This window comes from Pleurodeles waltl, chromosome 9 (genome assembly GCF_031143425.1).
Source record: "Pleurodeles waltl isolate 20211129_DDA chromosome 9, aPleWal1.hap1.20221129, whole genome shotgun sequence".
Taxonomy (NCBI): domain Eukaryota; kingdom Metazoa; phylum Chordata; class Amphibia; order Caudata; family Salamandridae; genus Pleurodeles; species Pleurodeles waltl.
In genome coordinates this window covers 161,561,476-161,586,840 of record NC_090448.1, presented here as the reverse complement: position 1 = coordinate 161,586,840, position 25,365 = coordinate 161,561,476, and the positions used below count along the sequence as shown (strand labels likewise).

The 25,365-nt window shown below is 41.8% G+C and overlaps 1 protein-coding gene across 22 annotated transcripts in view; it reads right to left on the bottom strand.

Annotated features, from left to right (window-relative positions):
- Positions 1-25,365, bottom strand: part of MAGI1 (membrane associated guanylate kinase, WW and PDZ domain containing 1) — a 1,074,483-nt gene that overhangs the window by 107,913 nt on the left and 941,205 nt on the right. For all 22 annotated transcript variants that reach the window (XM_069206485.1, XM_069206495.1, XM_069206490.1 and 19 more), the window contains one exon: positions 3,205-3,236. In XM_069206485.1, coding sequence (XP_069062586.1) covers positions 3,205-3,236 — 32 coding nt within the window. The remainder of the gene's footprint in view (positions 1-3,204; positions 3,237-25,365) is intronic.

The following is a 25,365-nucleotide window of genomic DNA, read 5'->3' as shown; positions in this document are numbered from 1 at the left end:
TTCTAAACCCGAGTTGTGAGCTATCCAGCATTCCCTATTACTCCACATGCATCATTGGGTGCTGATTGAGATGCTTCTCCTGGATCTTGGCTGCGATAGGGAGCAAAGAGATTAGATGGTAGTTCAAGTGGTGTAACTGCCGTCTCTTTACACAGCCATGGACAACATCCAGAATAGATTACTTTGTTCATAATGACAGTTAAGGATATAACTATTATACTCGCAGCCAATTGGAAAACCTTGGAGAGCACGGCTCAATTTTAACCGCTATCGACCTCTCTCTTTTTTGATCTCCTTACCTCTCACTCTTATATAGGGTAGTGGCATCATCTATTAAGATCTCCGGCAAAGAGCCCCCCCCGTTTGGGGTGGTGCCCGTCAGACATTGCAGTGCCAGTCTGACGAGGAGCAACTCCGATGATGAAGCATGACACCCTCCTGGGTGTGTGAGGTTTCTGCTCCTAAAGATTAGGACTCCCTACCTAGTATCCTCTCCTTCTTCTACTGGAACAGTGTATTATTTGTATTTATATGACTGTTGGGAGGCTATACACTGGACCAACAACCCTCCCTATCCCCTTATTTATTTTTCTAAATATGAGCCAACAGCTTTTTGGGTGATGTGAAGATGTAGTCGGGGGAAATCAGTTCAATAAGTTTTGCAGGTTTAGGGACCGACCAGACAAAATACCAATATTTCCAACACCAGGAATTCCATTCTCATCAGCCTCACAAATTTACTATTTTGTAGTTTCATTTCTGCCCAAAGGGTATGATTTTTTTTTCAGAGGTGGATGGGTAGGGGGAGTGGAGGGGCACGAGAACAAGGAAGAAATTCATAAAAGTTGACGAAAAATAGTATTTTGAGATGAGAACTCCATAGCAGAACATACCACAATAACAAAGTCCAACAACATAGGGACGTCTGATTCTTAAATCTATTAGTAGAGTACCATGGCCTTGGGAAATACGCAAGAGTTCTACTGTTTAGTGGTCTACATAAACATGGCAAAGATTATCTGCATTGGCAGGGTCTTAGACAACTCTTATGCAACCTGGCACTGTTTTAGCTAGTGTGCTAAATAGTATAGATGGACGGCCTTGTAGGCAAAGCATACCACACACTTTCGGAAGGAGGTAGCCTACTCAGACATTTTAACTCTAGGGCTAGGAGATCAACCTTCTTGACCCCAGACAGTAGTCTGGCTGCCATATTCCAGGCTGGTCTGAGGTTGTACAGAGTGGAACTGAGGAAGGCAACCAATCAAAGCTTCCCATGTAAATAACTGAAGTGACCACAGCTTGAACCAGAACCCTAAAATTAGATTCTGCAATGTAACGGTGGGTCTTCTCTGGAAATAAAAATGGAAGCTGGCAGATCATACTAGGCTCTGTTGAAGTGAATCTAGATGCATACACAAAATCCTAAGGACTTTGAAAACATGCCATTGGTGTATCAACTGCAAGGCCCCTGGGTCTACATTTCTGGCAGCACAGGAGGGACCTTACGATAAAAGCCCTAAATGACTGAGAACCGTATATTACTATAAACGCAAACTGTAATAAGATTTACAGCACATTCCAAAAGGTATCAAAAGTGCGAAAGGTTGACTTATCTATATACTATAAGCATATGTTACAAGTACTACTGTTACTCCTCGTTAATGCACCAGTTCTCATTGTGCAGCAATTTCGTTCAGGAAACAGGTTTCCCTCAATTTTGCAACACCTTTTACACATCGATCTTCTTCTTGCATTCATACCTTTTATAGCACGTATGTTGCATTAGTCAAGTGGGTTTCTTAATGCACATAACTGTTTTTTGTGACGAAAAAAAGACCTGAACGTTCCTTAGGTTTCCATTTTCAAATGGAAACAAAAAAAACACTTGCTCTGAATAATAAATCATCATTTTCAACTAGCTTGTTCCTAAGTGAAACGTATGTTTGTCCATTTAATGGATATAATGATTCACTATAAGACATTAAAATGATCAAAAATTCTAACAATCATTCTGTTCTTGGGATTCTATGAGAAAAGAGGTGCTGCTTTTTCTTTCAATATCACTGCAGTTGCATTATCCGATTACAGTTATTTGCTTTGAATAAACAGTTTCACTCAGCACATTTTGCCTTTTCTTCTGTTTTACCAAAGGCCAAATTGCTTGCCAGCCGTGACACACGCATCCACACATGCAGTCTGACATTTCTGTGATTTGAGTGTGAGCGCGCGCCGCGGTTCCATTCAGGACATTAATGAAAAGTGACAATGGTCCAGCCCGGAGTCACGTGACTTTAATCAGCACTGCCCTAAGCCAGCAGAAACACATTAATTAATTCTGTGCTTTCGTTCGGGATGAGTAGGGATTTTTAAGATGTACAAAGCAGCAGATTTATCAGTCTCCTCTGTAACAAACAAAAAAAAATTATATATATATATATATATATATATATATATATATATATATATATCTGCATGTACTCAGCGTTAAAGTGGTAGACTAACAGTCAACCAGCAACAATTCACCACGATTAAAATATCGTTTTCCTTTATTTACCACTTGATATATATAAAAGAAAAAAAGCAAATGGATTAAATATTAATAAACGGTGAAATGCTGTAGCATCCTTTCAATTGCGTTGACTGCTCAGTTCTTTTGTTTTCACCCACAATCCCGATAGCGCTTCGGCACCCCAGCCGATGCACCGTCACCTCACCCAAACGGTTAGCCTGTTTGATGGGATGCAAAGCGCTGCAATACGAGTTAAGATCTTGCGGTCAGAAGAAGCCCCTCGCCCAGCAGCGACAGACTGCCGAAGAGGAGTCCCCAACGCTGGGAGACACGCCGTGCAGTGCCGGAGCTAACGCCGGAATGACAGGCGAGGACCGGCGAGAGGGGGCTTAAATAAAGCATCTTGGAGGCGCATTAATGCCAAACTCATCACATACTGCTCCCGTCGTGGGCTCAGCTACAGCACTATTTACTACAAAAACAAGTCATTCCCTGGGTCTAGGAGCATACGTACAATAAATGGCCAGTTTCCTCGGACACGACCTGCAGGCATTTAACCATCATTCTGCCATAATCCGTGCGCACCCTGCAACATGCAGCTAGTAACAATGCAGCGAGATGGGACAAAGCATCAACAAAGAGAATGCGAAAAACAACAAGCGAAAATATATATGGATGGAAAAAGCTCTTACCGACTTTGGGCTCTTTTTCGGGACCGGTACTCCTGCAAAACGGCAACAAAGGGAAAATGTTCATTAGTAGAGAAACGTCACCTTTTAGGAAAAGCCCAGTGTACACCATTCTAACGCAGTCATCTGCAGAGGTATGTCAGAATTCTCTGTAGCATTGGACTTATCAGCCTGTTCATATCGAATCAAAGCAGAGCGAGAGAGGGAGGGGGGCACAGGGAGGGAGTAGAGAGCGGGAGGGAGTAGAGAGAGATCTGTCTGCATTAGCGATGCTGGCCTGTGCTGCAGCAGCCTGGAGGCTGGAGAAAGAAACGCAGAGACATCGGCGTCCTGGAAGCAGAGCGCTCGGACAGAATCTCAAAATGCTGCCTGGGATTAGGAAAGACTTAACTGACAATTAAGCCCAGGATATTTACATTTGACGCGATCGGCTTGTCGATTTTATTGGACCAATCATAACAGCACAACTGAATCTTTTTTTTTTTCGCAACATACCCTTCAACGTCCGAGTTATGGAAACTGATGACAAGCTCGGCAGAGGGGACACAAGAGTCAGTCGGACTGGAATTTGGTGCCTGCTACAAAGAACTGAACTTGAAACTCTGAGTATGGGTACTAAACTGAGGTCACTGCAGTGTATGGGTGGGGTGGCCCCTCGTTTCTTCAATGAAGCTCTCCTATTAGAGTTTGAACAGCCGGTTGAAGTTCAGTCCCAATTCTCATGTTTATTGGCAGGAGAATGGTTCCAGACTGGTCCAATAGTACGCATGCAAAGACAGCTATTGGCACAAGTTTTGCTTTTCAGAACTTATATTAACCACTTGACAACAGCAGGAATGCCAATGAAAACAGAGACAGAACTTTCAACACAACTCAAAATGGCTGAACATCCATGCAGCACTTCTGGCTCTTTATGTGGCAACTGTGTTTTCATTTGTGCGGTAGGTATAAACAGATATTTGACGTTAATATTTATTTTGAGGGGAAAAAAAATATATATATATATTTTTTTTTTACAGACTATGTACATAACGTGTTGGAATGCATCTGTCTCTGCTAAGTACAAGCACCTAGGACATTGGTGCGTATTAAGGAAGATCAATTTGTCAGTTTCGAGTACACATTTAAAATGCATTTTACATGAAAATATAAAAACATGAACGTGTTATAAGGCTAAATATACAACTAAGCTGCCGGTTCCTTAAATATATGACTGACTGAGCATCTATTCAATCCTCAATTTAAATGGAAGGCTTCATGGCTTACAATCCATGAAAAATTAACACTTCCTTTACTTGCGAATTTGCACATGGAGTGCCTGGCAAGCTGGAATTGGTTACTTTATACCCATACCTTTGCATACGATCAGTGTTTCCCAACCTGTGGCCCAGAGGACCCCTGGGGGTCCACAACTGTTTAGAAAATTAAATATTAACAGATTAGGACCCCAGCTTTCAGTAATGAGTCGGGGGGGGATCCCCAGATTCCAATAATGTTTCAATGGGGGTCCCGGGTTTCAGTATTGATAAGGTGGGGCTCCACGGAAGTTAAAAGGTTGGGAACCAGGTTCTTATGCTCTTGTAACAATTGTAATTAATGATTTAGTAAACATTTAGTTTGTAAGGCTAACAGTGACATTTGACTGAAATCAGCAAAATGGGCCGACAATGACTTAAGTGTTTATCTAATCCTGGATAAACCCTACATTTTTAAGTTAAATCACACTTAACATTGCATTAAGAACATTGAAATTTCCAAACCTTGCATCCCCAGAAAGAAATCATGTTTCTAAAACCAATCTACATATTACATATTTGCTCCAGAAACCAGTCTCCAGTCTAAAGTCATTCCTGCCAGTACCACCTGCAAGAATCCACTGCTGAAAAATGATTGAAAATTCACAAGGCCACCGTTTGACAGGTCTCAGAGGGCTCGTGAATCATAAAATGCCATTGCCGTACGCCAGTGTTTACTGTAGAACAAGAAGTAATCGACCTTCTACAAAAATGAAAGGTTGTACAACATGCACGTCAATATTTCCGTCAGCGGCGACATTTGCGAAACGATAATTGTTTTGATAAAATACGGGAAATGGACCAGCGGAATCTGTTCCGATCAAAAAAACTCCATTTACTCAACCCTCCTTCCATCACTGAATAAACCCTGTTGGAGATTTCAGTGGCGTAACACAAAACTGCCATTGCCACCCACAAATAATCTGTCAAGGATCCTTGACCACTGCCCTGGATTAAGCAAATCTCTTTGCTCCCTTAAAACACCCGTTTCAATGAAAATGGTGATCCGGCCTGTTTCCAGTGTCGGAGGCCCTTGAGTAGTTAGACTCCTTCTGCCCCCACCTCAACCCACACCGCGGCGCCAGCAGCAGGAAGCGGGGCCCCACCAAGAGGTGACTTGATCCAACGCTTCTTCCTTCATTTGAGTGAAATTAAACAAAAGGAATACCGTTTCAGCAAACTCCCCTATACAGAATGTTAAATGCTTTCAACATGTCAGTACGAGGTCACGATCATACAGTTTAAGCAATATATATATATATACACGTGCTGAATATGTAAGGAATTATCCAATTTTCTCAATTGGTTGTTCTTCCATAAACCAAAATGCATGAAGAGCTGGGTGGCTTCTAATAGCAGAACCACTCACTGCACAAAGTGCTTTTAACATGATTAACTGCAGTGATTCCTAAATCGGATGGCACAGCAGAGTCCAGGTAATGTACCATTTATGTAACACCGGACATGCACAATTGATACTAAAAACAGCTAACACCCCCCTCCCCCCCTCCCTATCAAATCAGGTCATAGAGAAACCATCAGGATATCAGACCAGTGTGAAAACATGCAGGAAGTGAAAAACCACATACTCGTTTAGAAATGCAAGTGTGACTGGAAAGGTTACTGTGTTAAAATGCTCTACAACTATGCGACCAGGGACACAGGATGCTTTTCTAAAATGTGCCACTAATCTCACAGCTAGCGGTGCTTACATGGACAGGTCTAAAGCACAGCTAGATAAGGCAATGCTGCAGACCTACAGTTGATTGCTTAAGCTGGAATAGTAGCGGTGCTGGGAGAACTGGTGTAGGGCTATAGATACAGTGGGAATGCTAGTGGTTGGGCCAGGCCTAGTGCGAGTATAAAAGAAACCAACAACCTGCTCTACTTTCCCTTTCCATTACCAACCTGATCCTATTGACTTTGCTCGAAACCATGTCAAGCAAAGGGCATATTACCTCTACAATTTATAAACTTTTAGAGAAAACATATATGCTTAGACACTTCGCAATTTCGAATAAATGGATAAAGATTTAAATAACCAATAAGATCCCACTTCCATCACAATCAACATGGGAATATACATGGGATACTACTCCACACCATAAAATGTCTCCTGTGATCTCGCAATGCAAATACGAGACCATCTACAGAGCTTACTGGACACCTCAGTTTACAAAAACTGAGCCTGCTTGACCCAACCCGCCGCTCGCACTGTTATGAAATAGTGGGAGATTTTGAACACCTTACTTTCAAATGCAAACACATTCATTCCAATTGAAATCATATATAACACATCATAAATTAAATATTAAATACTACGTTTAATCTCAACCATAAAATTGCTACTTCGGGTACTTCAACTATTATACCGAAATCTACACTCAACAGATGGGACTTTCATTTAGTGGATTTGGTACTCACAATTGGCATGAAAGCTATACTTTCAGGGTGGAAAAACAATTTCATATCACACATGGTAGGCCGCTTGCATGAGGAGTGTTGGCAATACCTTGCATAATGAAAACTTCCTCTGGATTACCCTCTGGATTACCATGGACTAGTCCAGATTTATACTTTGAAAGAAAAAAAAAAAAAACCTGTAGGCATCGATAGTCTAGAGTAGTATATCCGCTCAGAGGCCATACCTTCTTGTCTCTTATCCTTTTTATCTTTAATACTCGCAATGCACTCTCTCACGCAAGTGCACAACTCCCTTCCTCTTCTATATTTTGCATACCCTTTCTTTAATTCCCTTCATTTTGCCCAACTTGCAAGGATACTCATGCTAAGTCATTGGCAACATCTTTCATTAGGTACAAGCAAGTTGTTTCTTCTCACCTTTTTTTCTATTATTACAGTATGCTTATTGGTACATCATATCATGCACCGTTTCTTCGTATTTTTGGTTTTTCTTTTCAAACAAATAAAAGTGATGAAATACAAAAAAAAAATACAATCTATCTCTGTAGGAGGCTGGCCTGGCTTATAGTGGGTACCCTGTGGTATTTACACCCTGGGCCAGGTCCATTTATCCCTTATTAGTAGAATAGAGGTGTTTCTAGCAGCTTAGGATAATAGAAGGTAGCTATGGCAAAGCAGCTTAGGCTAAACTAGGAGACATGCAAAGCTCCTACTATACGACTTATATCATATGCACAATATCATAAGAAAACACAATACTCAGTTACTAAAAATAAAGGTAGTTTATTTTTATGACAATATGCCACAAGTATCTCAGTGAGTACCCTCAGTAAGAAGGTTATATATATATATATATATACATATATATACACAAACAAGTTATATGTACAAAAACCCAAAACAGGTAAGTAAGAGTAAGAAAAGTAATGGAAACAGTGTAGAATTACAATAGGATGCAATAGGTGAACATAGGTCTAGGGGCAACACAACCCATATACTCCAAAAGTGGAATGCGAATCACGAATGGACCCCAGACCTATGGGAGCTTGTAGAGGGTCGCTGGGACTGTAAGAAAACAGTCAGGGTGTCCAAGATACCCCACCCCAAGACCCTGAAAAGTAGGAGTAAAGTACACCTACTACCCCAAAAGGACACAGTAGTCGTGATAGGGGGATTCTGCAAGAACCACAAACACCAGCAAAGCACTGATGATGGATTCCTGGACCGGAGGACCTGCAAAGCAAGGGGACCAAGTCCAAGAGTCGCGATAGTGTCCAGGGGGGGGGGCAGGAGCCCAGGAAACCCCGGATGAAGGTGCAAGGAAGCTGCCTCCAGCTGGAAGAAGCTTAGGATTCTGCAACAACAAAGAGAGCTAGGAACTTCTCCTTTGGATGGAAGATGTCCCACGGCATGCTGAAGGTCGCAGAAGTGTTCCCATGCAGAAATGCCACCAACAAGCCTTGCTAGCCGCAAGGGTCGTAGTAGAGGTTTTTGGTTGCTTCTGGGGACCAGGAAGGACCAGGATGTCACCCCTTGGAGGAGGAGACAGAGGGGGCGCTCAGTAACTCAGAGACCCCCCCACAGAAGCAGGCAGCACCCGCAGAAGTACCCGAACAGGCACTTAGAAGATTTGTGAACGAGCTGGCTCAGAGTCACAAAGGAGGGTCCCACGACGCCAGAGGCCAACTCAGAGGGTTGAGCATTGCAGGATGGAGTGCTGGGGCCTCAGACTAGGCTGTGCACGAAGGAAATCCTGGAAGAGTGCACAGGAGCCGGAGCAGCTGCAAATCACACAGTACACAGGTTTGCAGTCTAGCGTGGGGAGGCAAGGACTTACCTCCACCAAACTTGGACTGAAGGATCACTGGACTGTGGGAGTCACTTGGATAGAGTTCCTGTGTTCCAGGGACCACGCTCGTCAGGATGAGAGGGGACCCAGAGGACCAGTGATGCAGTCTTGGTGACTGCATTAGCAGGGGGAAGATTCCGTCGACCCACAGGAGATTTCTTCTTGGCTTCCAGTGCAGGGTGAAGGCAGGTGACCCTCAGAGCATGCACCACCAGGAAACAGTCGAAAAAGCCGGCAGGATGAGGCACTACAATGTTGCTGGTAGTCTTGATACTTTGTCGCGGTTTTGCAGGCGTCCTGGAGCAGTCAGCGGTCGATCCTTGGCAGAAGTAGAAGAGGGAAGTGCAGAGGAACTCTGGTGAGCTCTTGCATTCGTTACCTGAAGAATTCCCCAGAGGAGAGAGCCTAAATAGCCAGAAAAAGAGGTTTGGCTACCAAGAAAGGAGGATTGGCTACCAAGAGAGGTACAAGCCTATCAGAGGGGGTCTCTGACGTCACCTGCTGGCACTGGCCACTCAGAGCAGTCCAGTGTGCCTCCAACACCTTTGTTTCCAAGATAGCAGAGGTCTGGGATACACTGGAGGAGCTCTGGGCACCTCCCCTGGGAGGTACTGGTCAGGGGAGTGGTCACTCCCCTTCCCTTTGTCCAGTTTCACACCAGAACAGGGCTAGGGGATCCCTGAACCGGTGTAGACTGGCTTATGCAGAGATGGGCACCATCTGTGCCCATCAAAGCAGTTCCAGAGGCTGGGGGAGGCTACTCCTCCCCAGCCCTTCACACCTATTTCCAAAGGGAGAGGGTGTAACACCCTCTCTCAGAAGAAATCCTTTGTTCTGCCTTCCTGAGCCAGGGCTGCCTGGACCCCAGGAGGGCATAATCCTGTCTGAGGGGTTGGCAGCAGATGCTGCAGTGGAAACCCCAGAAAGGCAGTTTGGCAGCACCGGGGTTCTGTGCTAGAGAGCCAGAGGGATCATGGAATTGTCACCCCCAATACCAGAATGGTATTGGGGTGACAATTCCATGAGCTTAGACATTCAACAAGGCCATGTTCGGAGTTACCATTGTGACGCTATACATAGGTAGTGACCTATGTATAGTGCATGCGTGTAATGGTGTCCCCGTACTCACAAAGTCCAGGGAATTTGCCCTGAATGATGTGGGGGCACCTTGGATAGTGCCAGGGTGCCCACACACTAAGTAACGTGGCACCCAACCTTCACCAGGTGAAGGTTAGACATATAGGTGACTTATAAGTTACTTATGTGCAGTGAAAATGGCTGTGAATAACGTGGACGTTATTTCACTCAGACTGCAGTGGCAGGCCTGTGTAAGAATTGTCTGAGCTCCCTATGGGTGGCAAAAGAAATGCTGCAGCCCATAGGATCTCCTGGAACCCCAAATACCCTGGGTACCTAAGTACCATATACAAGGGAATTATATGGGTGTACCAGTGTGCCAATGAGAATTGGTAAATATAGTCACTAGCCTGCAATGACAAATTTAGAAAGCAGAGAGAGCATAAACACTGAGGTTCTGGTTAGCAGAGCCTCAGTGATACAGTTGGGCACCACACAGGGAACACATATAGACTACAAACTTATGAGCACTGGGGTCCTGGCTAGCAGGATCCCAGTGAGACAGTAAAAACACCCTGACATATACTCACAAACAGGCCAAAAGTGGGGGGTAACAAGACTAGAAAGAGGCTTCCTTCCTACGATCTCCATGAAATAAATGGGGGTGGAGAGGTTTCAGGTGGCATCACAGCCCCATGTGGGGCAGAAGATATTAGTCCTTGATCCGCCAGAGGCTGGGTAGCTAACTTGAGCACTCCACTGGCATGCTTGTGTACTCTGCTACAGCCTGTCCCAATGAAGAGGAATAACTTCAGGTAATGTTTCCATCAAATAGTAGAGATCCATTGAATATCTCCACCTTTCTTGGTTGGACAAAACCCACAGCAGCATATTATCTTTAACAATGAAGCCACAAATATTTATGAATGATATGGCTCAGGTAACTCTTGGTTCTGCAGGCTTCTCACTGATTTTGAGCTGTTTGCGAGATCTGAAATCTTTCAGATATTTGAATATGAAAAATATGCCCACAACACAATGTGGATTGTCAGTACTAATTCAAAGTCCACTTTCAATTTTCCTCTGCTGCAAATTATTTTGTTGAAAACGGATTAGTGTAGAGTGCCTCACTAGACAACAGTTTGCCCCTACTTCCCAATATGTAGGCTACACCAAACATCACCCGATGGAAACTTAACATTATTCTTGGTCTCAAAGTGTGGCCCAATTTCAATTATTTGGCCAATTAAACTGCAGTCTCGAGCTGTGCACATACAAACATATTTACAAAGTTGCCTTGCCTAGTGCAGACGCTGTAAAGTGCTGAAAAGGTACATTTAGGTTAAAAATATTTTTTTTAAAGGGAGATTAGAAATTGATTCCAGTCTCTCAAGTAAACCTCCAAACTACACCTGGCAACTAAATTAAGCGGTTACCAATTACGTTTTAAAATCCTATCAAAATGGTTAAACAAGACTAACATGTTAATTTAGTCACACATTGCTTGAATAGTACCACTTAGGAAGAGAACTTGTGTAAAACCCAAGCAAATGTTTACTTTTCTGGATTTCAATTCCATCCACCGCTGCTGCTGGACAGTCTTCTTGGTCCAGTTAAGTGATAGTCGAGTTCAGGAAAAGCACCCCATCTCCAGCAGCTTTGGGTGCTATACATCTGGGACACATTTGTGGTCTATCATTAGTGCCAATGAAATGGGCAACGCTGAAGTAAAACAGACCTTTTCTTTTTTGGGCCAGCTACTGGTTTATTACGGTGAAGGCCACATGTTAGTCCACTACATATCAAATGCAAAAACCTACCAGCCAGGAAACTGTTTTCACTGGGCTAAACATCTATATCTTTGACATATCTTCACACACTAGAAATCTCTCCCCTAAAGACCTTCACAAGTAAGAAGTACTGGGTCTATTCTGAAATGTGTAATTACTTCACAGGCAGCAGTGAAGATGTACTGCATTTTGCATCTAAATGCACACTAACTCTATAAAGCCATTCTCTACACACAGTCATACAATAGGGAATTAAGGGTAGGCAAACTCACTACAGTTAGACATTCTACAAGTCAATGGGATCCAGGTTTATCCTACGCAATGCATCTTGCAACTGTGAAGTTTGAGAACCAGATTGGGAATGACCATCCAATGAGCAGCAAATTCTATTTCTGTACATTTGTACTAAAAGTCATAGCAGTGGGTTTACATGTGGATGATTTTCAGCAAATGAGTAAATATTTATCTGAAGTTTTACACTATTTAATGTTACTGATGTGTATATTGATGTAACTGCCTTACTTCTAATCAACACCTTTTAAAAAATGATGTTCAGAGAGCAGTTTATTTGTATAAATATGGCACATTTTTATATTTATGCAAGAGGATAGGGCAAGTGATATTTGATTGACCAAATATTAATTTTGTTCCTTGCCGATTTTAGGGAAAGTTTTTTCTAAAACAAATCTAATTAACTCACTGCTAAATGTGTGAACACCCATACGCAATGGAGATAGACTATCTGTAAAAATTTATATTATGGTTATTTTGGGCATTAATGCATTGTACTCGTTAGAATAGAAGACATTCGGACAAGATATTTAATTAATAACATATACATGTTAAGATATTCTCTTTATTTCAGTAGTTTAAACACCACCCTTTTTTCATTCTGGCATACAAGAAAAAGCAGCAAATTAATTTGTACTTGAATAGGGGTAAAAACTTGCATTTATAGTTCGTGGGTATTAAACAAGAATAAAGTGGCAGTTTTAAATTACAGCGGAGTCCAGTTAATTCCCGGAATGTAAAACTTCATTTACCGTCAACCTAATGAGCACGCATCGTCTCCCTAGTGGCAATGTCGGCATCCTCAAACTTTACACATCATCTATGTTGGTGCAACATAAAATGGAGGCCTCGATGAAGAGTGGCGCGGGGCATTTCATGGTATTTATTTAAACCGTGAAATCCAATAACCCGGGGTTCGGAATTCACCAGGTTCGATAAAGAGCACCAATTAGTCTGCCCCCCCCAAAAAAAATGTGGTACAGCATACAGAATCTACAGCTGACCACTGTAAAATCCAGGTGCCCTGTTACTTAATGAGCTTTTCCACATGCTACGTTTCAACAGGTTTGACCTGCCGAAATGTAAAGGGGGGAAAAATCTAGAACGCAGACTTTAATGCACAGTCTGTCATTACATTGTACAGGGTGTGCACATTAAGTAAGCAGTTGCAGTCAGAGCTAGGGATGTACATCAGACCGTTTACATTCAATGAAATATGTAGAAACGTATAGGTGTTTTTTAAACAAATATCTTGAACTGGGGCTGAGATCTACGGTAAACAAAGTGTGAACAGTTGCACCCAGTTAATCTGAAATGTACTCATTCAGAAGGATTTCCATTAAGCCAATTAGTAAAGAGATTTGACTTTCATTTCCCTCTGTCTTCCCTCTCTAGCTAAGAATGAAAATGGCTTAAAGATTTAAAAGTTCATTCTTACTGGAAGGCAGCGCACGGTTCCAATTGGCTAGCCCTTTTTTTTACCATCTGCCAATGAAAAAACGCCCCTTCCTAAACATTCCAAACCGGAAGCGGTTGACTTTGACACAAAGATTATGTGACTACCTACCACCTTCTCGCCATACGCTGTAATGCCCGTCAAACTTTTTAAAAATCGTATTACACCAAATCATCTATCCGCGGGTTCACTTCTACCACCAGTAACTGTCTATAAATCAAAGGAACACAATGACTTTGAATAGGAGATGAAGCAGTTACAACAGTAGATGTTTTGCTCCAGGAATCTTCAAAATGGAGTTACTGCGTGGAGTATGGATGGTGCAAAGGGGCAGCATTCATGGTTTTGTCATTTTTAGACTAATACAATTTAGAACCTTGGCATCAGAGCACTTTCTCATGGAGCAATAGGAGTTACCTTTAGATGTTAATGCTGTCACAGTTAATGAATGGCCTATGAAAGGATGAGTCCACAGCAAGTAGGGACTTCACGATTACAGAGGTGTGGAAGTCATCAAGGGCAGAGGAGCAAAGGCTTACAGGAGCCATTTGAAGGCCACCAATAGACTATACAGTCCACAACTGCCTGTATTCAACTCCTCTAAAAGTTGAAGCGCACTGTACGGGATTCAGAAATCAGCTGCAGGAACCTCTGCTTTATTTACCACGTGCAGGAGCCGTCTGGAAAAGCAGCGCCTCCCTTGAGATTTACCTCACCTGGGATGTAAAGGGCTAACTCAGATGTTATCAGGGTAAAACGCTATAAAGAAATAGTATCTTTAAAAAGCCAAGCTCTCACCTCATAATACATGTTAATGTAAAATCTAGCACAGAGGGCTGTAAGAATTAACACATGCTTGCATTTATGAACTGGAAAGAGGATCTGTAGGCCCACAAAGTGCTCCGATTAACATCTCACCCATGAGTAAGACCTTCACTGGTGGCAACACACTACATGCCACAGAAGCAAAGGCTGGCGCCCTGGAGACATATGCAAGCAGAACATGGTACATTAGATTATGGAAATGCACTCCTCATACGAGGGATGCCTCTTTAGCTTTTAGCAGGAAATATTTAGGATATAAACTGTAATGTGGAACCAATGGAATTGCAACATCAGTGCTGCCAAATGATCCACAAGGAAGAAGCCTCAAAAATTAGGTACAAGGACAATTCATGAACACAAAAATTCAAGTAGGGGCTGAAGTTGGGTAAACAATAGTATTAAGTAGCAAATGAAGGTGACTACCCATCTATAATAAGCAAGTCTTATCATTTGCAGAATGGCATGCTTGAAGAAATGTGTTTTGTAGGGCTTGATATGTGTTCTAAAGATGGGAATTGGCCTCCCAGTCAGCAAGGTGAATTCATGTGAATGGAACAGCCACCTCAGATGTATTGTTTGTGTAAAAGTGAATGGTATTTGTAATTCAACAAAAACTTAAATATCTGAGTGCAATTCCTATGGTAATGCATCCAATAAGGCTGGGATGATCAGTCTAAAAAAAGAATAAGACTTCATATTTTTCAAAACAAATAGAAGAGACTTTAGTCAACGTCACATGCAAATAAAGAAGTTAATTTTTTTAATTAAATCAGGTTCCCCATCTGATCCTTGTCCTCCACCTATTATTCAATTAGCCTCCGATCATGTATCAGCAACTCTTGCCCCGATTTTTTGTGAGGTTCTTACTTCTGGAGACTATCCTACTGCTTGGAAGGATGCTATAGTAATTCCTTTGAAAAAGAAACCAGATGGTATTAATCATGACCTGAATAATCTACGTCCCATCTCCTTACTCCCTTTCTTGGCCAAGATCTTGGAGTAGCATATTAATATGGAATTGGCTAATTTTTTAATGGAGTCGGGAGGATTAGATGCCTCTCAGCATGGTTTTAGGAAGGCTCATAATACAGAATCCGCTCTTATGACCTCATCTGATTCAATTCGGAGAATGGTGAATGAAGGACAAGGGGCTATACTTGTCCTTTTGGACCTATCTGCAGCGTTTGACACTATCTCCCCACAGATTAGGATATCCTACTTATATCAAGCAGGGATCAGAGACAAAGCTCTTAAACTGCTGGAATCTTTTTTAAACGATAGATGGTCCACCGTGAGTTGTGGTGATTTTAAGTCTCCTGCAGATCACTTACTGGTGTTCCCTAGGGATCGTCACTTAGCCCCACTTTGTTTAATTTATATGTTGCTCCTCTAGCCAAACTGATTCGCTCTTTTGGTTTTAGGCAAACCTCCTATGCTGATGATACCCAACTGATTATCCCAGTCGGCAAAAATTGGGAAGAAGTGGCTGACTGTTTTAACGAATGTATGCGGGAAGTCAATGGTTGGATGAACTCGAATTGGCTTAAATTAAATGGTGACAAAACCAAAATATTATGTTTTAGATCAGGAAAGGAACTGTGGAACTCCCGCTGGTGGCCAATGGATTGTGGCACTCTCCTTGTGCCTATTACTGCTACTAAAAATTTAGGGTTTACTTTTGACAACTGCCTCTCTTTTAGATCACATGTTAAACATAGTGTTAAAACTAGCTTTTGGACACTGAAGATGTTAAAGAAAAATTGTCCTTTTCTCCAAAGGGAATGGAGAATTACAGTGACCTTGGCATTGGTGGTATCCAGATTGGACTACCGCAATGCTTTAATGCTCAATTTGGATAAATCCTCACTGAGGAAACTCCAGTTTATTCAAAACACAGCTGTGCAGGCTATTTTGAATCTCCCTTGCTCAACCTCAGCTAGTAACAGCTTAAAACAACTACACTGGCTCCCAGTGGCCCAACGTATTACTTTTAAAACTCTGTGTCTAACTCAAAGCGGTACATGGATATGGCTCTAAATATTTGGTGTCCAGATTATGTTGGTATAAACCCAATCGACAACTCCGTTCAGTTGGAGCTTTCAGAATTCAGGTTCCTCGCACCTATAAAGCGAAATGGGGAGATACAAGGTTTCACTATGGCGGCAGCGAAATGTTGGAACTCCCTTCCGCTAGTTATTAGGAAAGAACAAAATCTTAGCTTTTAGAAAACTTGTCAAAACATGGCTCTTTCCCCGCTGTTATTCTTTGAAGCTTTCTTTTCTCCTTAGGCGCCTCTCCTTACCTTCTCAGCGCTTCGATGCTTTGGCCTGAATGCGCTCTATAAATACATATACATACATACATGCCCCTTTAATATCTTGTACAACTTTTCAACCACATGCTGCAACAAGTCTGTTAGAAATCCCCTTTTATTAGAGTTAGGAAATGGAGAACCTTGAAGGTGTGTGTAGGGCGCCCCCATGTTCCACGCTGGTATAAATAACCCACTTAAACTAAATTTCTGATAATGTTGAGAAAAGTCAACGACTCCCTATCAAACTGAGGAGGATCAAGGAAAATAAAACGATCAGCCACAAGTAGTATATCACTGTTGCATCTCTTGGTGCAGGTATGAGGCTGGTGAAGATCGGGAAAAGCAGCCTGTCGGTTTTTCTGTCCTAAGCATATCTCACATCAAAACATCACCACATATGCCTGACCGGACTATCTGGAAGTTATTTAAGATTATCTTTTGCACAAAAGCACTTGACGCTGCAGATATTGGTTCCTCCGAAATATTAAAAGAGGCTTTCATTTGCAAATCTAGCCTTCAACCGTAATAAAACTTTTCAGATAAAATATATGTTGGAGCCCACAATATGGAATTGTTCCACAGCTTCATTGGCTCTCTGTATTTCTCCTGAAAATGGAGACACGGGTTTGCACAATACAATGTGCCAGTCAGCACACAACGTTACCCAAAGATCCAACACTCACGTTAGAAACAGGACAAGCCAACAAATGTGAGTTTTTGACATGTTATCTTCTCTAGTTATTAGCGACTACATCAGTCGAATGTTTAACTTCTAATTGTGTGATTGGTGATTTGAGATTATCTATTGGAAAAGTCAATGACAAATCAGAAGGTTGCTAGCATCACACACTTACTTTTTTAAGTACCTGCTCAGTCCAATTATCAGAAAAATAATATAAAGAACCAACGCAAAAAGGCAGCAAATACACGAGCATACGTGGAAACGTTGTAAATGTCTTTATATTTGAGTAAACTGAGCGACCGCGTTCATGCTTGCAAACAGGAAAGATGTCTGCACATACCTACACCGGTCTATTAATTCAATATGGGAAGACAGCGGTCAGACCCACGGCACAGTAGATGATAGAACATACACATGAAGAGACTCTGCAGGCGATCGTTGCAAACATACCAATTAGAGGCGAAAGCTGCTACATGAAGAAAATAATGAGCTTTCCGGACACCACTTTGCAATTACAGAAATAAAAAAAATAAAAACTGTACAGTGCTTGCCTCAGAGAGCTGGAAAAATGGTTCGCTCGAAAATTAGAACAGTCTGAAAACTGATCTGACCGAGAGTGCACTCCGGAACGCTGGCAGAAGTAATAAAAATGAAAAGTACTAGTCTAAATAATTTATACCATAGCCATGTATTAATGATGTTGTAAAAGCGCAGGGAAGTCGGGAACAAACTCAGACTTACTACAGATAATAGCTGAGATCAGAGTAATGATTTACTTCAGAAATTGCGTATACGGGAAATACACGTCAAAGAAAAAACGCCAGAGACAAATGCAGGACTACACGATGGAGCAGTGTTCATGCTAAGATCACAACATAGATCGAAAAGTTCGAAAGGTTTTGACGAACTATTCACAGGCGAGGAGGATAATGGGAAGAGCTGACACCCTTAACAGCCCAAAAAAAAAAAAAAAAGGAGGGCATCAAAAACCATAGCTCACAACGAACTGTAAAATAATGGAAAACATAAGTTTCGTGTACAATATAGATGTCGTCGTCATATTGGCTCTACCCGTCACCCTGCAGCGCTTTACCACTGGCAGAGCTATTAGGATTATGTGGCATGGAGAACCAAATCACGCTCCAAGGTTATCAAAGATTACGGGGCACATTCTCTGGATGTAGTATTTCATTGATTTGAGCTAGAAACAGTTTTGTGAAAGCTACAAATTAGGTTATGTGGCAAACACAGTAAATCAATAGTTAGGAGGTAAACACTACAGCCACAGAATTGTATAAATACACTGGCCATCATTACTGTCCATTTCTTTTTTTAAATCAACAATGTTTCATGCAAAAAAAAAAAACCTAAACTTTCAAACTACCCCAAAATAAACATGCTGTATACAAATATATAACTGGTAATATGTCTAATATGGTCCTACATTGCCATCTTGTGTTTCGGGGACATTTACAAAAAGCTCTGCCTTCGGTTTCGTAATTTTATTTCCCCAGGATCTTTCAATGAAAATATTGGAAATATTACATGGTTATCCATCATGTATCCTAAAATATATATCCGAATCGACAGGCAGGAAAGCAGTCCGCATTCTGACAAGTCAGCTTTTTATTTTTTATTTTTTTTTATTTTAAGAAGAGGTTACTAGTGGGTATTAGATGGATCAAACCTCACCATGATGAATTCATGATCCGCGTTAGTCATTTTATGGAGTACCATTTACTGTGCAATTGACATTGCAGGTTTCAAAACAAAATGACACTGTTACATACCAACATTTCACCCAGTTGGGTCATTTGTGGACTGTGGATGCAATGGTCTCCGCAGTGCATCACTCTTAGCGCCAGATGTAGTGGATGTTGGTTGGCCTTACTTGAGTGAAGATGGCTAGCCAGAACATGCAGTGGAGGATGACTGGCTCCGGCCCAAAGGAAGGACCAAGTCAAATCATTCATTGAGTCTCGCTGGTTAAGAACTAAGCATGGTGGTTTTTTTTGACTCAGTTGAGTTTCTTCTTTTGGTAATTGATGCAGCATATATTACAAGCAGCTTTCTTACCATTTTAAAATACATCTGTGTCGACCTCAAAACGTTTCCATCTCCAGGTCATATCACAAACTTGCCATCGCTGTAGATGTTGCTCTTGCATGTGGTAGATTTAACTGGTCTTCTGGTTTGGAAGAGGTGCTCACTCCTTTAGTTTCTTTATGTAGCTGTCTAGCCAAAGAGGTAACTATAAAGTCACTGCCATATTGCTCTGCCTTTGGTGAAGGGAAAGCCTGTGGAGGCGTTCCTAGTTTGGCACTGTGACATCTATTTGCTACTAGAGTCTCTGGGCAGGTTTCCATTGCTGACTTCTTGGACATATTTTTGCCTATAGGGAAGGTGGAGTTTTTTTTAACATAGTATTTCAAAGTGTTCAGAGACCAATACAAATGGGACTGTTTGGGGTGGAAAATGGCTTAACAGATAGACCTTGAGGACAAGAGGGAGACAGTAAATGCAGTGAAGGGAACTGGAGGCTATTGAGTACCAATAAGTTAAGCTGGGCCTTAGACTGCGTAATCATTTTATTGATGATTTGATATTAATTGAATCAGTCATTTTTAGTTGCCATTTATTCTAAAATAGTGGATTAGCAGAGCAGGTCAGCATTAAGTTGTAACAGATTTGCTGCCATTTGTACTTCTTAAATGTAAATACATAATTGACATTTTATTGCTTCAGTTATATAATGAAGAGAAGCAAAACGTCCCAAAACAGAAGAGTGGTGTGTGCAGCAGTGACTGGTTAATTTCAAGGCACAAAAGTGTATTGCTACCCGGAGGACTCTTGTGCTGACCTCTAAGTATTGCAGAGCTAACCGGCAATTGGAAATACGGGCCAGATATATTAATAAATTGGTCGAAAAAAGCACTCTGAAATTACAAACCAACTTTTTGCAGCCAGTATGATAGTCTGTTAACTAACCTATATTCCAATAAGGCAAGTCACAAAATAAGGACTTTCAGAGAGTCGCAGAGTAACCTGCCTAATAGTTAGGCAGGTCACAATGTGCAACACCCTGTAATTGACTAATGAGAGGGATGGCGGCGCCAGAGACAGCTGATTCCTTAAAGGTACTGGGACTGCTTTTTCACCCTGCTGTGTAAAACCCCAGTGAAAGCAGGCAGTGGTGCACCATAGATTACTACTCCCCTGGTTTCCAAAAGGGAATCTTAGCCCTTTACCTTTGCAAATCAGCTTCCACCCAAACTTGGAAACGGATCAGTGCTCTGCAACTGGAATTGAGGTTGCAACCCATTGATACTTAGGTCACCGAATCGCAATTTAGAAAGAACACACCTACCTTGCCCCTTACAAACTGTAATTCAATAATGATTATTAAACCTATCTTGCAAGTCTGGAAAAAAGTCCAAATCACAAAATGGATTTAACAAATATATAAAAGGTTATTTGTTGTTGCAGATTATTTCCCAGAATCAGAGTGTTTGCAACCGCAAAAAACCCTTATTACATCGGTTCTAGTTTAAAAGCAAAATCGTGTTAGGTCGTTTCCCAAAGTCCAAGTCGTTTGTGGCGAGATAAAGGGAGGTTGTTGCATTAGATGTCTGCCTGCTTCGAAAAGAAACCACCACCACCACCACGCCTCAAAATGAAGATCGAAATAAAAAATAAAAAAATAATAATAATAATAATAAGTCAAAGAAAGTGCTCACATGCTTAGGTAATCTGCAGAGCTCCAGTTACAAACACTGCTCTGTAAAAGTATTGAGATTTGCTGGTTCCTTTTCTGGTGCTCGAAGGGGGAAGAATCCAGTGCAGACAGCTGCAGCGTGGGTGGTCCAAGTCTGGTTAACAGTTAAGAGAAATATGACGCAAACGTCAGAACCAAAGCTTTAACGAGAGCAAAGGTGCATTCCTCAGACAAAAATTAAGACAAAAGAAATGAAGGGACAAAAAAAAAAATCTAATCGAAGCCCAACTATTTTACAGTAACTTAATGGGAGCAACAGTATGCTAAATTGATGCGGCAAAGAGATGTCTAGAGGAAGAATCTCAAGAAAACACAGAAGACAATCCACTGGACTGAAAGCTCAGGTGACTTCAAGGCAGACCAAGGTCTCTACTAGGCCTGTGTGCCAGGTTGGGCAGCTTGGTTCTCGAGTTCTGTCCTAAAGTATTATTTCAGCAAGCATGACCTTGGGAGGAAAACAGAGCTATAATGGCTTTCCTAAGAAGACCAGCATAACTCTTCTATTTGTCCAAAGTACCTTCAAGTTATAGCAGGTTCAACAAGATAAGACTAAGGGTACATTATCGAATTCCTAATCACTTTTCTAAGTTGTTAGTAAACTGATTTTATTACTAAACCAGGACAACCTTCCCTTAAACTAGATTCAATAGGGAACTCTCAGTGGTTCCCTCCTAACAGTTCCAAACTTAACTGTATGCTTACTTGGGCCTGTAAATTAATATACAGGGAACTGGAAGTATCATCTAACAAGCATCTGCAATGCAATGGGTCTCACGTTTTCTAAAGTTAGAGCTATTAGCGTTTAAACTCCTAACCCGACTTTTCTTGCCACAAACTGGAAAGTAAAACAGTTTCACATAAGCGAGCCAGCACCCGCCATGAGCGTGAAGCACAGACACAAAAGGAAACAGAAGTTTGCTCGCAGTGGAACATATTGGTAAAAGTGCAATTATTCATGTACCCGGCAAAAATACAATTATCCGTGTAACCGGGAAAAATGCAATTATCCATGTAACAGGGTCGAAGTCTTGCAAAGCGCGCGATCTCACTGTGCAGTAATGCTTACGAAATAAAAATATAATGTAGTCCAGAAACCATACGGAAAACATCAAGCCTTGTATGTTTTCAGTAGTTGTCCAGTGTGCTCGAAAATGGCTAAGCACCAGAAAAGACATGACATGGGCATGCCTTTCCCTAATGAAATCAAGCAACTTTTAAAAGGCAAGCCCCCGAACCAACAACACTGATGGGCATGGTTAAAAGCCTATAGAGCGATTACACCAGGCACAGAGCACTTTGTGCGCTTGACCCTAAAAAGTTACTACCGAAAGGGTCTGAATTTCTCTGAGGCGCCTTATGAAAACATATGCAGCAGAGAGTCACTAATGCACCCGATTTAGGCTTATGTTACAAAGAGCTAGACAAAGTTTTTATATGGATGAGAAGTGTAGGATTCAAATCATTTTTTATTAACCAAAATTAATGTTTTAGGAGGGAATACTGAAGAAAAGCTCTGAATTTGGGTTGCAATCATCCTGCTCAGGAAAAGGTTTGATAGTCGGTAGAGGTAAAGCCAAGGAGTGCTTTTTAAAGTTGGCTAGAATTAAAAGAGCCTGAAACCTTTCTGGCTTGGTTGAGTATTCCCTAAATTAAATGCAGTAAGCCTCTGTTTACAAAGCACCAATGTCTACCAGTGGCAATAGGAACTTTAAATGGACATAAAACTCCTTCACAATTTTCTGACAAGGGCTGGTCTCTGTAAGCGAATAGAATGATAAACGATATATGCAGGTAGAGTGCAGTGAAGGCCATTTTAGTTTGTAACTGTCCTAGAGTGGATCTTTCAAATGGTCTTTTGTAATGCAGTGGGTTCATTAAAGTACTTGAAGCACTTAACCACAAGTATGACCTGGAGTGCAGCGTGTTCTTAGAGGACCATCACCGCTTGAATTCCATCCGTTTCTGCCACTGGTAATTACTTTGGACCGCATCCCATTGTTATTCTACACACAATGGCATCTCGATTTGGACCCACCTACAGGCAAATCATTCTTGATACTGCTTCAATAGTAGCAGTCCACACTGAACTGCCAAGCCAGGTCCTCCCTGCACCAGAACCAAAGCAACCCTGGCTGAAGAGCCCTAACTAGGATGAAATTGGTCCTAGATTGGTTGTCTTCTGGTTCAGGGAGGACTTGGCCTGGTAGTTTGGACCGGGCTGTTCCCATGAGGAGCAGGGTCAAGACTGATTTGCATATGGCCTGGCCCAAACTGAGGTGGCATGGTGGGAAAAAAAACTATGGATTGGGATGTGGCCTGAGCGACGGCCAGTTGCTGAGAATAATTCAAGCATTCAATCCATCACATTGTTGTTTAGGCAACTGATGCCCTAAGTGCACCAGGTATGCCAAGACATGGGGCCCACGCTCACTGTGCAACTGGAACTAAAGTATACATGGCTAAAAGGCCCTAACCATGGCAAATCCTCTCCTAGGTTGCTTGTGTTCCAGTTCAGGGAGGACCTGGCCTGACAGTTTGAGCTGGACTGTGTTCATGAGGAGCAGGAACAAGACTGATTTGCATATGGCCTGATCCAAACCGAGACGGCATGGTGAGTGAAAAATGATAGACTGGGATGAATCCCCAAGCAATTGCGAGTGGCTGAGATTAATTCAAGCATTCCATCCATCACCTTGTTTTTGCAACATATGCAGTCCAATGCATCAGGTGGTATTTACTCTCCTTGAGACAGAAGAACGAATGGGACTTTTCAAAGTTATTTTTAAAGAACTGTGTGAAAGGTGTCTTATGACAGAAAAATATAGATACTGATGCAGAGTGAAAACCCTTAAAGATCTAGGAGAATGGTGTGGATGATCAGGAAACACCCCACAGAGGGCACCCTTGGTGGAATCTCATTTTCTTCAGAAGTTCAGACTCAGAAGGAATACAGCAATTTAACAGCTGGAGGGACACTAGTCAGTATTGGAAAAGGAGAAATATGCCAAGTCATACAATGAACTACTAAAGACGTTCTGTCTCTACAATTCACTTATTCAGTTTGTGAAGTCAACTTGTTAGATTACTTCTTTAGTGAAACAAGAAATGGCCCCATGTTTGTTCACTTACAAGGTAGTTTTATATAGCGCTGCATGTTGTTTTCTGGTTACTTCAGGTGCTTAGTTTGGAGCTGAAAAGGACCATTGGATGAGGCTAAATTAGAATTCCATCACTGAAAATAGGCATAGGGGCTCAGTGTGTTTTTATTGCAAGTCCTATGAGTCGAGTTCAATTGTAATCAAGGCTGAAGTCTGGATTTTAGATTCTTTCTGAACTGCTTGTGGTCGGTTCAGACTTCAGGCTTAGACTCAGGTCATTGCACAGCCTCGATAGCTGAGCTTCAACGACTCTGCCTCCATTCTTCAGCCATTCACAGATTCCCTTTGGGCGATCAGATGTGCACTTTGTGGAAAAATAAAAAATTACTGTAAAGGTTATAGTGAGGGGCTACACTTTGCAAATACACTGGACCTTTGATCAGTATATGGCACCATCAATAATTATTACCCTGCGATATACTTTGCCATGAATTGACGAGTGATATTTGAGTACACTCAGATGGGCACCTAAGGAGGCTTTCTAATAAAATATTGTGTAAAAATTCAAGAGGTAAATAAGTTATTTGAAATCATGAAACGTGTTTAAAATACAAGTTCGCCTGCACCACTCTAAAGACCAATATAGGATGGCCTACACATGTCAAGAAATGAAAAATCACACTGAGAGGAACTCTTATGCCCAAAAAGACCCTCGCATGTCAACACTTATTTTTCTATAATGTACAATAACACAAGCTGGACCATTGCAAGGCCACTATATGGAACATAAGGAAGCATGAATGGCTAACAAGTGAAGCAGGTGCCTATAAAGTGACAGGGATTGTAGAGGTAACCAGGAGTGCCGCAGGAAGGCTTTACCGGTTGGAGCTACATTGTCCCTGGTTGGTCTCAAAGACTGACAGTGCGCGATGGGCAGGTGTAGTTGGTAGGTCCCTTTTTTCTACACAACGTGGTCTCAGGTCACCTCTTTGCCTCAGCTTACAGTCCATCCCTCATTCTTTGCCCTTCTTTACAGATCTCAAATCAGCCAAGGAAAGAAAGCTCTCTTCATCTGACATGCGTACTTTGAGGAATAGAGCCCCATAGAAGAGTGTAGTTTGGTGGCACAAGGCTAAGCGAGGTGTGAGCTATTAAAAGGTGCCAAGATTTTAAGTATCCCCAAGTCAATTGGAACTTAAAAGACTAATAAAAATAATAATTTACATTTAAAAAGAAACCTGTGCATTTTCCTAAATCTCATCAACCCTTTACTTCCAGTGCAGCGTGG